The sequence below is a fragment of the Meira miltonrushii genome, assembly GCF_003144205.1.
Source record: "Meira miltonrushii strain MCA 3882 unplaced genomic scaffold FA14scaffold_1, whole genome shotgun sequence".
NCBI lineage: Eukaryota > Fungi > Basidiomycota > Exobasidiomycetes > Exobasidiales > Brachybasidiaceae > Meira > Meira miltonrushii.
Genome location: NW_020289943.1, coordinates 4,796,736 through 4,812,598, shown reverse-complemented (window position 1 = coordinate 4,812,598; position 15,863 = coordinate 4,796,736). Strand labels below are relative to the sequence as shown.

Sequence of the window (15,863 nt, the reverse complement as noted above, 5' to 3'; positions counted from 1 at the left end):
CAAAAAATTGTGGCTTTAATTACACTTCACCTTAATTTGACACCCCAATTCTTTTTCCTTCTCTCACACTGGTTCACCCTCCTACCCCTCCCTTCTCTCATGATCACGACGTCCTGACTGGTACACGATGGCACCAGCAAAAACAGATTTACTCACATGGCGAAAGCAGGTAGGCCAATTAGCAGATCAAGATACATCTGCAACAAAGAAAGCATGTTTAGGATGCAGAAAGCAAAAAGTTCGTTGTTTGCGTGGCGATGATCCATCCATAGCTTGTTCAAGATGTGCACGGCTAAAGCTATCATGCGACGTTGAACCACACAGAAAAGGAAAGCGGGCAAAGACGATTGCATCTGAAAATATTCCTCGTGCAGAACATCATTTTGCCAAAGATCATTCCACACCTTCACGATCTGCTCATCTTCCAACGTTCCCTCTCAATCGGATGGCAGACCAGCCTGGACAGCACCCAATAAGCCATTATGCCCATTCAAGGGAAGGTCCACCAATTCATCCCATACATTACCGAGATGAGGTGCAAATGTATCCCAACCATACACGAAAGGCGATCCCGGTTCAACCCAGCTCAGTTCGTAGCGACATCTCAAGCCAGGCCAGTCAAGCACGAAATGGAGACGAATTGCCGAATTACTCCACAAAATCCCTCTTTAAAGTTGGAGAAGGAAGTCAAAATCCACTCAGCGTTGGACGATTGACGTTGGCCTCTCAACTGGAACAAACAAACAGTCCTTCTATAAACAACGAGAATGATCGTACAGCTGATACGGAAATGCGATCGGACGTGATCGAGGAAGGATTGTTCACAGTAGCAGAAGCGCAATATCTGGTCGATTTCTACTTTGAGCGGATGAATGGAGTGATTGCACTTTTGACTCCATCAATCAACACCTTTGCCCACCTACGCGCAAAACCATCGGCCAGCTTTCTCTTGACGTGCATTTGTGCTGTCGCATCTCGATTCGTTTGGCCTCAAAGGTCAGCAGCTGTGTATGATTTTGCAGACTCATTCGTGATGCACATCTATCGAGGTGCTCAACCGGGAAAGGTGGAACACTGTCAAGCATTGAGCATCCTGTCAATGTGGAGATCTCCCGTGGATCCTACTGGTTGGAGGAAGCTATATGCTGCCATCACGATGGCATACGAGCTTAGTATGCCAACGATTGCTCGCAAGCTGATTGATTCGAGCAAGGCAGATGCCGTAGAAGCAGCACAGCTGCAAAGGACAATGTTTCAAATCACATGTACGGAAGAACACTTTTGCATGCAAAGAAGACAAAAGCCAATGTTAAATGTAGAAGAATTACCTGAACCACGAGAATGGATCGCATCGTTGGGGGAACATTGTTTGGATATTGATATTCGTATTGCGGCGGCTATTGATCAACTCAAGATCTATCGAAGATTACGTGATGATCTTGCAAGTTTGCGAGAGGAGAATCCTTCAGCATGGCCTAAAGCGGTTCAAGAACTTCGATTCTTGAATCAGGCACGATCAGATCAGATGCATACAGGCACATTTTGGCTCAATGCTCGTGAGTACGGCATGCCAGCAGACTTTGCATCTTCTGCTTGTGGCCATTATAATAGCATCAATCATGATTTCAACTATTTACAAGCGATCATGGCAGTCTATTCGCGGAAAGGACTTCCAAAAGGAGGAGCATTTGAAAGTGATCGTTGTGCTGCATTTACAGAAGCGACGGATCGTGCTATTACATTGATTGAGCTTATTGACAAAGTCATGCGAGCGAATGAACATTACAGATTCGTACACGATGGAGTGATGTGTTCGATGGCAGCAGCAGCAATTTGGCTGGTGGATAATGTTCGACAAATGACATCAGCGGATGTATCAAGAGCAGCCACCGCATTGACGAAATCTGTTGAAGTTACTCTACCAAGCGAAACAAGATGGCAAGAACAATCTGCTTATCTTCATACCCTTCTCACTTATTGCAGAACCAAACTTGTGGAACAAGAAGCAGCAATGGCAGACGCAGCTTCAACGCATTCATCTCATGTTGGTCTTTTGGACGATTTGAGTTGGATGATCGATCTTTTCCCAGGTCAAGAGAACATTCATGCTTGGGCAGATGCGGCTTTCAATACTTTACCGATCGTTTAAGTTGTTTTATTATCGTTATGGGTACGGCTTTGTTCTGTATTGTATTTTTATTGACATGGTATTTTTTCCAATGAGAAGTGATGTACATTATATTGTTTTGGTGCTTAGTTACAGCAAGCACCGCTGTTTGCTTGATATTTATCCGTTTTATGAATCGCATTGAGGTATGCTGGAGTACTGGCTGAACCCATGAGTTGAGAATCATCGAATTCCGTGTTGAGTTCGATTGCCTCCATATAGAAAACATCCCAAGTGGAAACAAAGTGACCAACGATTCCACCTAGTACAATGGAAATTAAAATGTATCCATTGAACGACATGGCAATCAACATGACGATATATGCACCAGCGAATTGAACGCCATACAATAAGCTACGAATGCATTGTTGGAATGTGGTTGGTTGCACTTGAGGTTTTCCCAATAGTTTGTTCGATTGAGCAGAATTGCCAAAGAATGAATGTAAGGCTTTCTTAACATTTCCTTTCGTGCTTTGGTTTGGGGTAGTACCTGAGCTTGTCACATTACGCTCGTTGTCATCGATTGGGACAGCATGTGCAAAGTCTGAAGTAGATGCTTCTTGTTGCGCACGTTGTCTGATTGCAGATTGTGCATTTTTGTATGCATTTCTGGCAATGTAACGATCCCATTCTCTTCCAAATCTTCTTGCGATTTCGATTGAGAGTACGATCAAAAATACACCAATACACGTTCCAGCAAATTGAGCTTCTGTGCTGATATGCCATGATGAAGTCAAGAAGCATGCGCCAATTGTCTTCCAGTTGCCCAACATGTCCATCGAGCATTTCATTGACATGCTGTCCATACCATCCGATCCGCTCATCCCGCTCATTCCACTCATTCCATTCATTGATGACATTCCGTTCATGTTGTCATTTGTTTGATCGAGTGTGTCAGTGGAAGGTGATGGTGAAGAAATTAAAACAACAGAATGACCTGTTCTTTATCAAAAAGCGGTAGCCGTTCATCGCCAAATGAAGAACGCCTGCGATCTGAGTGTCAACGTATTCGGCGCCTTCCATTAGGAGCCGGAAGGGGTATGCAATGTTATTGTTCTTGTGTGAATGTCATTCATCCTCGGTACCTTTTTCTTCGGTTCAACGGTTTTAAGCGCGCGCTCTCCTGAAACGCGCCGAAAGAACAATTAGCGTGGCGGCGATAAAACTTTAACATTTCAACCAATCAAACACTTCAACAGCCACTTTTATCATTTTCATCCGGCGGGCGGGAATCATGCACAACCTTCTTCTCGGCGACTTTTACAGGGTGCCAAAGTATCGGTGTACCTTACGGTAAACTCTATTTCTCCCGATCTTCATTGTATCTTGCATGCCGCTTCGGACCTTTTTCTTTGTCTATAATCCAATCATGAAAATGAATTGAAGCGATCCAATCAGCACTTTCTACTCAAATAAGGAACCATTTCTCACGATAAGAAGGAAAATTTTCATGTTCATATCATCTTTCTCTAATATCATCATTTGATAGAATTAAAATGAATATGTCATCGATGCCCTCGATGGGCAACTCAAACGATATGATGAACACTGTCCATGACTGGCGTTGGGCACAAGAAATGTGGCCAAACTGTCGTAATCTAACAATCTACGGTCCAAATTCACCGCAATCACCACCCTCCGCAATTCAAATAGCAGCAATGACAGGAAAAGATTCATGGTACGGAATGGAAAAGTACGCAAAAGGAGTAACATGGATTTGTCTAGGATTGATCGGGTTGACAATCATTCCTGGTCTTGTACATAGATGGAGAAGAAATTATCCAATTCAAGCAAATAAATTCTTGACTTCTACCGTCATCGGAAGAGTATACCTTTCTGGATTAACCCTATTTCGCGCAGTCGGATATCGTACCCCCTCTTTTTCATGGGGTAAAAAAGGATGGGGTAGATATTATCTTCCACAAATGAATCATCTGATCGTCATTGCATCTGTTTGGGTTGCAGTGACAATCTGGATATTCACCGTTAGGCCATACTACAGATGCTTGCGAGAATGGGGTTCTCCACCATTATCACTTCGAGCGGGAATGATGGCGAATGGTTTGTTCCCATTCTTGTTCGCATTAGGTAGCAAGTACAACATCATTACAATCGTTTCAAATATATCATACGAACGGTTGCAAGTCTATCATCAATGGCTAGCAAGACTGGTCTTATTCTTAGGCTTCGTCCATGCCATCCCTTTCATTGTCCAGCCCGTGCAAGAAGGAGGTACAGCATTGATGCACGAATATTACTTCAATCCAGATGATTACCAAATGTATTATACTGGAACGGCTTCTATGGCTTTGTTGGTTTGGATGATCATCTCTTCCACAAGCGTTTTGCGGAATTTATCTTACGAGTTTTTTGTGCTTCAACACGTCGCATCCATTATCATGTTCCTCGCCTTCTACTTTATTCATACTGGAAACGAGCTCAATTCATGGCTTTGGCTTTGGGCAACAATCGGATTATGGGGGATTGCAATTCTGGTTAGAATGGTACGTGGTGCTATGGCAAGTGACTTCTTTGTTGGTAAACGTGCACTCGTTGAAACAAATTTGGATACGATCGAATTGGATACTGCTCTTCTTGACCAAGATCCTATGATTCGTATCACCATTCGTACTAACGTCAAATGGTTACCTGGTCAACATATCATGTTGCATTTCCCTTCCCTTGGCTTTATGCAACCGCACCCTTTCACCGTGACTACGCTACCTGATCCTGATAGACCCGATTTTGACTCAACAGCCGTTTTCATGGCTAGAGCACGATCTGGATTGACACGATTGCTGTTCAACCTCAATGTGAAAGCACAGCTTTCTGACAAACTGATTGAGAACAAAAATAACTACACCAGTCCTACCGAGATGGGTCATCAAGTAATTCTCCGCAAACAGCACGGAATCGCGTCTAATAATGATTCAGCTGATGTAGAAAGTGAAGTCCAGGATGAAAGCGAGAAAAATTCAGTAACAGCTTGTCCGAACCTAAAAAAGCAAGGTACCATCATTCCTGCCTCGGTCGATGGTCCATATGGCACAAATGCAAGTGCAGCATCGTACGATGGTGTGATCTTGATCGCCGGCGGTTCAGGCTTCTCTGTAATTATTTCGATCTTACAGGATCTTGCCATCAAAGCAGTTCGTCAACGATCTTCAATTGCAACCAGACAAGTACATATCTTTTGGAGCGTACGAACGTCATCCTCCGTACAATGGATGAGGGAACAATTAGATAATGCGATTGAAATCCTGTCGAATGCAGGCATTGATACGCAAATCCAAATTGCCATCACTCGTTCTGGAGCCACGGTTGGCCTACCATCTTATGCAAGAATCAATGCCAGTCGTGCTTCGGTGGAAACCATTTGCAAAGATGCTATTGATGAAATGTCGTCAAATTACGTCAAGAGCGTTTGCTGTACAGTTTGTGGACCAATGAAAATGGCTATGCAAACACAAAATGCCATTCGCCAATCTCAACGTGCAATCTTGCGTGGTCGTTCGGGCTCAGTTGCAGAAGTTTACCTTAACAAATGTACCTTCTCTTGGTAGCTGAGAACTTTCTTCCAAAAAACAATACTTTGTACCTTAAAATAGAATGAATATCTAGACTCTCTTTCAGTAATGAATAAACCTAAAATATAGTCAGGAGGGAGGAATGATCTGTCCTCTGAAAGTGCTGTGTAGCATTTGCGTCATTCTTTCCGATGAGTGATGTTTTCAAAGGCGTTAAAGCTCACAGGCATATACGTCATCTTCCATACTTTCAAGCACAAACAATTTAATCTATTGAACGACTGAAGTAGAAAGACTGCTTTGTGCTGCGTTCCGGTTCTCTATAGAACCATACGTCAGTGATAAAGCGGCGATGAAAGCAGTGTTCATTAGAATACAAGACAGAAAAAGCTCAGATTGTTTACAGACCACGGACAATTGCACAGCAAATACGCAAGGCAGTGATATTATATTACGATAATATGGTGACCTGATCGGAAAGATAAAGACGTTGCTGTATGTACAGGCTAAGATGGCAGTGAGGGCGGTACTATACATGAAACCTTTCTCATAGCAATAAAGCTATAAAAGAAGCAATTGTATCACTAACAATTCTTTAAAAGACCCTCATCATTCTACAAGCTTTAAATATCGAGATGTTCTCCAAGAAGCAAAGTACTGCTATCGTATTAGCCATTACCTTCACTGCTTCTATGTTCCTATTCACGGAAGGACTGCCTTCTGGTAATCAACCAGCAGAGGGACAATCAAAATGGGGAAATCACTATTCGCCAAGTGCTGCCGATAAGAAAGCTGCTGAAGAAGCAAAGAAGGCTGTAGAAAATCAAAGTGATCCTCGTCACCCCTTATACTTTCCAGGTCACCATTCAACTCGTCCTCATACAGAAAAAGAGGCTGATAAAGATGATCACGCTCGTCATCGTGGCATTGGCAACGCATCAAACACTGGCAATCGAGGACAGTGATCAAGGATAAAGTGAATCTTCAGACATACTCTCTTTTCTTCTTCAATGAGCTATTTGAGCAACAAAGGTACTTTGAAACTATTTGTCTGCAACAGAATTAAGTAAGAGACTTTAAATTATATCTGATCCCAAGTGTAATTCTCTGACTCGAAGTGTGCTTAGTCCACGCCGTATGGATGCAGAGGAGCCATGCGGCTGAAAATCCGAGTTAAACGAACTTGTTAAGCCGCCGACACAGTCCTAATTTTGATTTAGACGTGGTTGAACATTCCTTTCTTGCCTCATCATATGCTCACGACGACGCGAGCGCATGACTTCATTAAATTTTCTCTTGCTTGATTGACCTACATTCGCAGAGATCCCACCGTCTTTATCAGGTTCAGTCTGCTTAGTTTTCTTTGTATTCTCTAAGTGAGATTTGTTCTGACCTTTAGATTGAATCTCATTCATTTGACGTTGAGTTGCTTGAGCCTTTAAGCGTTCTTGATTCGCGTACATTAGCAGTGATTGACCATGCGCATAGTTGGTTTTACGGAGCAGTACCCCAGCAATCATAGCATTATTGACATGCTCTTCGTTTTTAACCCTTTGATCCATAAGAGGAATAAGCTTTTCACGGTGAGGATTAGCAGAACCAATGTCCATTTGAATTTGTCGTTCGCGGTCTGTGTCGAGTATGTTATACTTCGAACGAAAGTTTAAGAATGTGTTGGAATCATTTGTGATATGCTTTCCTTCGGAGCTTTTGTCTCTAGATGAGTCTTTCGTTTTGAAGAAATGAGTATAATGAACATCTTTTGCAGCATTTAAAGCCAGAACTAATGCGTAAAGGAAGATCAATTGCGAGAGGAAATGCCATTTGTGAGCCATTTTCTATCAGGACTGCTGGAGTGATGACCGAGTGAGAAGTTCGGACGAAGGATAGAAGGCATTTCATATCTGTAAATTGTTGAAATTTGTGTAGGGACGGGGTTCATATCGATTCGCCCCAGTCTTCCGACGCCCCCTCTCTTAATACACCCTACAGATGCCGCGAAAGTCGATACAGATTCAGCACAAATACGCACAGAAACAGGAGCAAATATGAAAAATGGTGTATGATGATATTCTAGACAGGATAGGGAGCATATTATCCTACGTGCCATCTATTTTGTAGCGTTTCAGTATCTGCAAGCCCCATCTTACACTCTACCGTACAGTATAGCATTACGCTGAAATGCAACCCCTTGTCACAGTTAAGCGTACTAGACAACCTCGAAGTGTTTGATGGCCAAAAGGATAAATGCGTGTTTTGCTGTTTGATCTTTCCAATGCTGAGCAAAAACAAACAAACGACGCGTCTACTCTGTATTCACGCAGGCACAAACTCGATCGACGTCTTGTTGATTGTGCATGCATAAAAATGTCCGATTTAATCATAGTGCGTGGGCAAGGCGGGCGTATGAAGGGTCAAATGCCTCCACGTCAAAACAAATAAAAAATAAAAATAAACACAGCTTTATTTTCTATTTGTGGGGAATAGGAAAAAATGCATCCGCTTCTATCTTTTACAATTTAACATTTAACCACCATCACCACACACACTCTTTCATCATGGCATCCATCACTTCTTCTATTGGTTCAATCTTCAGTGGCATTGGAAACATCTTTTCAGGTTTATTGGAATCAATCTTTGCAATCTTTAGTCATGCTTGGTCGTTAGTCATTGGAATCTTGTCAACTGCTTGGTCTGCTGTTGAAGGTGTAATCAATGCTGCTTTGCATACTGTCTCTGGTATCTTGTCAACTGTCACACACGTATTCGGAGATTTGATCGGAATTATTACGAGTGAGTATGATGGATGGCTTGATTGGATGCATGGCTTGCTTGCAGAGCATGGTGGCAAAGTGGATGGTGAGGGCATGTTGGCGGGGATGAATACAGTGGCAAACACAATGCAGGAGTCAGCTGTAACAGGTGTAAAAGTGGCAAGTGCAGCTGTCTGCAAATCAACTTATGCTCTCAGCGAAACATGGACAGAAATGATTGACACGATTCACGAATCATCTCTCCCTGATCTTATCACTTCTGCAGCTAATATTGTCCCAATCGTACTTGTTGGAGCAGGTGTTCTTCTGGTAACCTTTTTCGCAGGCAGTAAATCGGGAAGTTCACCTGCTGCTTCTGTCAAAAAGACGGCTAAAACAGGCGGTAGACGCAAGAAGGCATAAGTGCTAACAACATATACCATAATCGGCTCAGCGCTTCTCTCTCGCTAGACTTCTTCTCACCAATCAAACCGATTCCAATAATTTGTGAACAATCTCGCATGTACGTACTTCTCTTTGCTTGCTCTCGATACCCGGAATGCAATAAAATGAAATGCAAATCATAACAAAGGCTATTTGCGTGTGAAAAAGTGACTTCAGCCCAGTGTTTTGAAACGGATGCCCCGGAGAATTGATGGTTTTATTAAGTCTGATGTAGCTCGGGCACCCTTCCTCAACTCCTTCTCGGTTAAAGAAGCAGATGAATGTCGGGGCAGTAAATGCAAATCTCGAGTGCGTCCAGTTCATCTCGCCACTGTAGTAGACATGTCCACTTCTGCTTTCCGACGTTGAACGCTTCCTGTACGATTAGACTTCTTCATCCTTATCTAATGATGCTTCGCTTCATAAATGGCAAGATACTCTTTTGGCTTTTTGTGATGGCCCTCATCTTTTCTGTTGAGGCGGTAAGACCAATATTTACTTATGGTCATCAAATACCATCAACAAGCTCAAGCCTTTCCTCGCAACCTCATTCAGCAAGTAACCGTAACCCAGGCCGGCATGGTCCAGGCTCCACTGCATCACCTTCTTCAGCCAAGAGTGGTCAAGGTAGCAAGCATGATCCGATCGATATCGAATCTATCCCTGAAAAGACCTCAAGTCAACATCAAAGTCCACATAGCGGACATGGCAGTCGTACAAATCCAATTCATATTTCCGATTTAGGTGAACGAACACGACCGATTGAATTGTCTGATTCACAACACGGATCTTCCCCTGTGAGACAATCAGGACACGGTCATAGCCCAACAAGAGAAGCAGCGGCAAGAGGATCGTTTGAACATCAGCACTCTTTATACGCTAATAAAAAGAGACCGTTTGGAAAATCCACTGCTGCCGAAATGTAGTATGGCAATGAACTTAGTGGCACTTCTGCTTCTAAACGAGGACGTAAAGGTAAAGCCAGTGGGTCAGGGACGCAAGCGATCGATCAATGGCTTAACCATAAACCACCTTCACCACCAAAGAATATGTGAAGACTGAGTCTTTTCAATCTTAGCCCAATTTCTCTTGAATCATTATATTTTCATGTTTTCGCATATATCTCTCAATATTCTTTGTAAATGCAATTGCGTTCTCTCATCTTTCGAAAATGCACCTTCAGTAAGACTGCGTGTTCCTTTGCTCATAATCTGCATGCCGAAAACGGCGTTTTCGGTTGAATTCTCGGTCTTTAAAGGTATTTACAGTGGATTTTTCATAGTATCGATAAACAAAGTCAGCCGCAAACCCCATTTCGGGACGGTAAGAGCGCTTGCATAACAAGTCTTTGGGAGGGTTATTGTGTACACAATAGTTGCATCCTTTTACACATATCAAGAGTTTTCTGTTTGTTGAAGTATTCGAACGCAATGGTTTTGGTAAATTGCCGGAGTGACGCCCCGTTCTTGTTAAGGCAACGACTTGCAAAGTTCTGAACTCAAGAAAGTGGCTTCATTCTTCATTGTTCTCTTAAAATCAGTCACAACAAGGTCTAAATTACCGTGAACTTCCTTCAAGTACGATGTTTCAGCGTATCTACTACCTTCTATTGTTCTTCTTATGTACGTTGTATTTTTGTCAAGCTGTCCCAGCCAGTTCAGCAGGTTCTGTTCCGGATGATACATTCAGGAGAGACGGTGGCCGCTCTCAGGCACGTCATGAGGTAGCAAAAGCAGTTCTCGGTGAAAGTTCTGCAAATTCTTTATCACCTCCAAACAGAAGAGCAAGAAGATCTCGTGCTTTGGCAAGTTCAGCAAGCTCAAAGAAGCAACCTGTACATATCAAAGAGAAACAACCTTCTACAGAGTTGAGTCTCGCGCCATCTCCTCGTAGATCTTTTGGTCCAAGGAATGCTGTCAAGAAGGAAACGAGCGCTAATGTCGGCCATGCAAGATTTCGAACATCGAAAGGAGTAGCGGCAATTGAGGCAGAACAACCTAGAGCAAGTATTGCTCTTCAACAATTTGGTAGCAACCAAAACCCAAAAGATGTAGGTGCCGCTCACGACGATAAAGCATCAAGAATGGAATTGGTCCGAAAGCATACAAGTGGTGAACTGATGAGACAAATTCGCGAAGCGGATGAACGTAAAAAGCGAACAAAGAACGAATTCGTAGACAACGTAACGCTACCCAAAAGAAAATCACCTTCTGGAAGTGATGAGACAGGCAAAAGCAAAGGATTAGACTTAAATCCTCATTTACGTCGTCGGGCTTTCAATTCAGAAAATCCCAACGGTCCTACAACTCGACCTCAATTGGCAACTTCAGTGCAACATCAATTAAGCACCTTAGCTCAACCTCGAATTGGTACTTCTGCGCGATCTCAACTACAACATGGGTCTCACCATTTCCCTTCAGGAAATGCTCAAGATGGTCGTCCGTTAGCAACTTCTTTTCACCATCAGCCAGCTTATACGGCTGTTCGTGCTACACATGTGCCCGATCAACGAAACAATGTGAATGCTGCTCGCCCAGTAGCGATCACTTTTCATAATCAACCAGCGTATCCGAATCATCAAAACACTCAACCCTTTGCCAATCAGCGTAGCCAGAGCAATGTGATGCACATTAGTCACGCACGAGCAATTGCACCGGTTGGAGGACCAGCACGTCGACAAGGTGCATCCGCCCGCGTACATGCTGTAGTTCCTTATCGAGCTCAAACGGTGCATGCTCCAATCAATCGTTCTGGTGCAGGATTTACTCAAAGTACAAGAGTGGTTTCAGAACGTACTATGCACGCAAATGCCCCAACTCAGCATTCACGTAATCAACAGCATGCGGAAACCCCGATTAGCCCCGGCTCGCAAAATTTGATTGACCGTGTGGGTCATTCGGGTCCTGATACAGGTACACAAAGTCATCCAAATGGACAAGCATCAACTTATAATCACAGTTCGGTGAATTTGGAATTGTCTTTGGGCTCATAAGAAGTCAAGTTGTGCTTTAACATTTCAAACCATTTCTTCTATATCATCTCTTCCACTCAATCTTCTAAAACTACATTGTCCTATTCTCATCTTTCAATGAAAAATTTGACCGATATGCAAACAAAGAACAGCTTAGGCATCTCTCTTACTCTCTTGTTGTACACAATGTTGAAGAGCTGTGTACGCAAATTTCAATGGCAATACATGAGCACAGCTCTGGAAAACGGACGGCTGTACAGTATCAAGACCCGTGAAAAACACAAAAGTGTTAACCCCGGCAAAAGGACTTCGTCATTATTAATTACTTTTCTAAAATCAGCCAGAATATATAAGTACGTTTTGGAAAATACGCTCATATCTCACGCATGAATCATATCAAAATGATCGTAACACGATCAAATGTTCCTATCTTACATTTCTTATCCGTCCTTGTTGTTATCTTGAATTTCTGTTGTGGACTTCATGCTTCTGACCATGAAAGCGGTGAACACTCCCACTTAATGCGCAGAGGAATTGGAAATAAGCCTCAACAGCATCCTGAACAAGGGTCTCAAAGCGGTCTGCATTCAACTTCTGCACCTCAACAGCAGGGACATCAACAGCTAAGTGCTCAACAACTATTGCATGCTCATTTGAGAGCAAGATTGTCTAGCATACATCATGCTCAGCAGCATGCTCAATTGCGAGATTCTCTTTATCGCCCAGCTGCAAGAGGTGGTATATCTTCTGCATCACCTTCTGTCCAGCCGCGAGTTAGTGTTAAAAGTGCATCAAGCGCAAAATTCGAGCTGGTTCCAGTACCAGATGGATTGCATGATCATGATGCAAGAGCACATCTTCAAAATATTCAATCAAAAGCATATGCAGATGGACATAGACTTAAAGGACATGCAGTCATTCAAGTTCCATCAAATCATGAAGCTAAGCATGATCTGCCAAAGGTGACAGTTCATTCTGGGCGTAGGGCTGGTCTGGTACATACGTCCTTTTTGCAAGCACCATCAACGCCAAGGCAACCACAACAGTCTCAAATGTTCAGTCAACAGCATCATCCAGGATCTTCATCTGTTGATCCAGGTACACATCAGCCCGTACACAGTTTTCAACTATCAGGTTACACCGCCCCGTCCACAGCCCGTACACATTCTGCAACTACGGCCAACTTGCTCGATCGTGTATCGGGGCAGCAACCATCTCAACCCATTACACAACACGCAGGTGACAAGAGAAGGCGTGAAGGTCACACAAATGCGAATTTGGACACAACTTTGAAATTGGGAAAGAGGAGCTTAGAAGGTGAGAGAAGGGTCCAAAACTATTGATACTGCAACACGTTTGCTAACATTGCAACAGACTATTCTCAGTATCGTCCTCTAAAGAAGAGAGCAAGCAGTAGTGCTAGCGACAGCAAAGGAGAGCCTTCACCTTATCAAAGACATTCTCCAGACTCGGCCTCAGAATCAGGTACCAGACGGGGATCGGGATCAAAATACACTGACTCTTATAATACTATTCTACGACTCAGAGACGATGGCCACACAATCAAAGGTACTTCAGACGTTGGAATCGTTGCAGATAAAAAAGCGAGGATCCCACTACCTCAAATTGACGTCGATCACGGGCGTAGGAAAGGTCATGTTGTTTCTTGGGTTACCATCTCTCCAAAAAGCGCCAAGAAGAGAGACAAAATTGAGAGTAGAATACGCCATCAAAGATTCTCTCGCTCACCTACAAGAAAAATCAAGTCGCAATCAGCTTCGAGATCAGGTTCCATCAAAGAGCCAAGCGCAAACATTAAAGCTACTTCACCAGCGAGATACAGATTTGGATTTATAGAAACTGACTCAGACTTTGCCGAGCATCAAACCAGAAACGCCGTAGAAAGAAGATTAGATCGGGGTCATCACTTACCAAAAGTTAAAGTGTCTCGCACGTTGGGTATTTCGCACTCTGACCACACCCTTCCTGCACTTCATATAACACCTGGAAAAACGAAAGCAAGAGTCACAAGTATTTTCTTTCATCGTGAACACTCTCCTGCTTCTACGCCATCAACATCTCCACATCGCACTCAGAAAGCAAGCACAACGAATCTTATCGAAAGTCTATCAGGTCGAAATCACTCACCGGACCATTCGGGTGACAAGCGAAAGAGGGAAGGTAGCTCAGACAACAATGTCGATACAAAGCTGAAGTTGGGAAAAAGATCATTAAAAGGTGAGAGCAGGCTTTTACGGAATTAAAGCGACGATTACACTAACGAAAGACTTTTCACAATACTCAGAATTCTCCATACTAGAAAAAAGAGCGGACGATCAAGGTGAAAGCAGCAAACAACAATCATCAAGTTATAGGCAAAGTTCTCCCACACAAATGTCCGGAAAGAGATTTTCGGATTCCCAGGTTGCAATTCATCAACTTAAGAAAGGTGGTCATCGAGTGAAGGGTATTTTGGACGTTGGAGTTCCGTCTGATAAAAGTGCGCAACATCAACTTCCACAAATACAGGTTCAACATGGACATATGACCGGTCATGCTGTTTCTTGGATCACAGGTGCGCGTACAGTAGCTGAAAGAAAGGTCAGGTTTCAATTAAGAAAAGGAAAGGAGACCTACTACCGCAAACCTGGAAAAGATGAAAAACTATACACCACTAGACCTTACAGAGCAGCATTTATCGAAACGCACTCGAAACACGCCGATTCTCATCTTGTGAATGATGTTGATCAACTGCTTAAACAAGATCAAAGGCTGTTTGATGTTAAAATAAATGACGTTCATCATCATCGGAATTCTGATCATACATTTCCTGCACTTCAAATAACACCAGGTCAAAAGAAAACGAGGGTAACAAGTGCTTTCTTTCACCGTGAAAAACCTACTGCCTCAAAGCAACCACCCGAGCAGTCCCAACCCATAACCCAACATGCTGGCGATAAACGGAACCGTGACGGCATAACAAAAATGGAATTGGGTAAAAGATCTCTTCATCACGAGATCCAATCTCCAAGGAACTCTATTGGAATCTGGAAAAGAGGAGAGAATGATGATCCCCCGCGCAGCAAAGGTCCTCTGCCAAAGGCTTTTGAAAACAGCTTTTACAGAAATGAAGCTAGAGGAAAGTATCGAAGCAGTATAGATGATCTTAAACGACTAAAAGGTCAAGGACATACAGTCAAGGCAATCTCAAATATTGGCGTTCATGCAGACAGCAGGGAAACGAGAACTGAGCTGCAAGTCAGTATTCGTGACGGCAGACGATCTGGACATGTTGTCACATGGGTAATGCAACACCCAAAGCATTCTTCAACAGCACATGTTGCAGTATATAGGAGGAAGATATTGCCGTCTACATCGCATCATGGTCCTGACGTCCATGTGTCAGGCTTTGTCGAATTGTCAAAACACACGAATGATGACGAGGGTATTGTCTCGCGTGGGGTATACAATTTACACCGTAATGGGTACCTTCTTAAACATACCAGTACTGTTCCAACAAGACGTGATCCAAATGCATCTCATAAATTACCTGCCGTTCATGTTAGACCTGGCAACGAACACGCAAGAGTCTTGAGCGTTTTCGTTACTCCTCGAAAATCTTCACCAACAACACATCAACATAGTTCACCTGGACCGAGTACTCAGCATTCATCCGAAGCAGGTCAGACAATGAATCTGATCGAAAGGCTTGGAGGAGCTTCTTCACCACAACACAGCCATTCAAGCTCAAGTTCAAGAGATTCGAGTCCTGGTGTACGCTCAAACAAGAGACCACGAACGGATCTAAGGCTTTAACTTTCTACTTCTTCTTTTGTTCCGATCCTATTCACCTTACAAATTTTTCATGATTTCGCATCATCATTTTGATTAATTAAAATTAGCCATTGATGGCGCTCATTCTGTCGTATTCGGGGAGCATCTTGTCCTGCATATACACTAGAAAGTCTCGCATACAACTAACACGAATGTTTTGTTGCTTA

General features: G+C 43.1%; 9 protein-coding genes across 9 annotated transcripts; 7 read left to right on the top strand and 2 right to left on the bottom strand.

The window, feature by feature from the left end:
• Positions 1-42: 42 nt before the first annotated feature.
• Positions 43-2,252, top strand: FA14DRAFT_160039 (uncharacterized protein). Its single transcript, XM_025498504.1, has one exon. The coding sequence runs from the start codon at positions 128-130 to the stop codon at positions 2,147-2,149; it is 2,022 nt and encodes a 673-aa protein (XP_025358849.1). The 5' UTR covers positions 43-127; the 3' UTR covers positions 2,150-2,252.
• Positions 2,161-3,138, bottom strand: FA14DRAFT_27731 (Ctr-domain-containing protein). The gene has a single exon (XM_025502114.1). The coding sequence runs from the start codon at positions 3,034-3,036 to the stop codon at positions 2,254-2,256; it is 783 nt and encodes a 260-aa protein (XP_025358848.1). The 5' UTR covers positions 3,037-3,138; the 3' UTR covers positions 2,161-2,253.
• Positions 3,139-3,546: 408 nt separating this feature from the next.
• On the top strand, positions 3,547-5,805 carry FA14DRAFT_160038 (uncharacterized protein). The gene has a single exon (XM_025498503.1). It carries the CDS (start codon positions 3,664-3,666, stop codon positions 5,728-5,730), a length of 2,067 nt encoding a protein of 688 aa, XP_025358847.1. The 5' UTR covers positions 3,547-3,663; the 3' UTR covers positions 5,731-5,805.
• A 524-nt stretch (positions 5,806-6,329) lies between these two features.
• FA14DRAFT_177808 (uncharacterized protein) lies at positions 6,330-6,659 on the top strand (the record flags this gene model as incomplete). The annotated part of the gene is made up of 1 exon (XM_025500778.1): positions 6,330-6,659. The coding sequence occupies one exon, from the start codon at positions 6,330-6,332 to the stop codon at positions 6,657-6,659; it is 330 nt and encodes a 109-aa protein (XP_025358846.1).
• Positions 6,660-6,899: 240 nt separating this feature from the next.
• Positions 6,900-7,529, bottom strand: FA14DRAFT_153867 (uncharacterized protein; the record flags this gene model as incomplete). Its single annotated transcript, XM_025497639.1, has 1 exon — positions 6,900-7,529. One exon carries the CDS (start codon positions 7,527-7,529, stop codon positions 6,900-6,902), a length of 630 nt encoding a protein of 209 aa, XP_025358845.1.
• A 700-nt stretch (positions 7,530-8,229) lies between these two features.
• Positions 8,230-9,026, top strand: FA14DRAFT_160037 (uncharacterized protein). Its single transcript, XM_025498502.1, has 2 exons — positions 8,230-8,487; positions 8,734-9,026. Exons 1-2 carry the CDS (start codon positions 8,253-8,255, stop codon positions 8,868-8,870), a joined length of 372 nt encoding a protein of 123 aa, XP_025358844.1. The 5' UTR covers positions 8,230-8,252; the 3' UTR covers positions 8,871-9,026.
• Positions 9,027-9,301: 275 nt separating this feature from the next.
• FA14DRAFT_153865 (uncharacterized protein) lies at positions 9,302-9,817 on the top strand (the record flags this gene model as incomplete). The annotated part of the gene is made up of 1 exon (XM_025497638.1): positions 9,302-9,817. One exon carries the CDS (start codon positions 9,302-9,304, stop codon positions 9,815-9,817), a length of 516 nt encoding a protein of 171 aa, XP_025358843.1.
• A 656-nt stretch (positions 9,818-10,473) lies between these two features.
• Positions 10,474-11,883, top strand: FA14DRAFT_177804 (uncharacterized protein; the record flags this gene model as incomplete). Its single annotated transcript, XM_025500777.1, has 1 exon — positions 10,474-11,883. The coding sequence occupies one exon, from the start codon at positions 10,474-10,476 to the stop codon at positions 11,881-11,883; it is 1,410 nt and encodes a 469-aa protein (XP_025358842.1).
• Positions 11,884-12,263: 380 nt separating this feature from the next.
• Positions 12,264-15,678, top strand: FA14DRAFT_153863 (uncharacterized protein; the record flags this gene model as incomplete). The annotated part of the gene is made up of 3 exons (XM_025497637.1): positions 12,264-13,179; positions 13,237-14,100; positions 14,150-15,678. 3 exons carry the CDS (start codon positions 12,264-12,266, stop codon positions 15,676-15,678), a joined length of 3,309 nt encoding a protein of 1,102 aa, XP_025358841.1.
• Between the last annotated feature and the right edge of the window lie 185 nt (positions 15,679-15,863).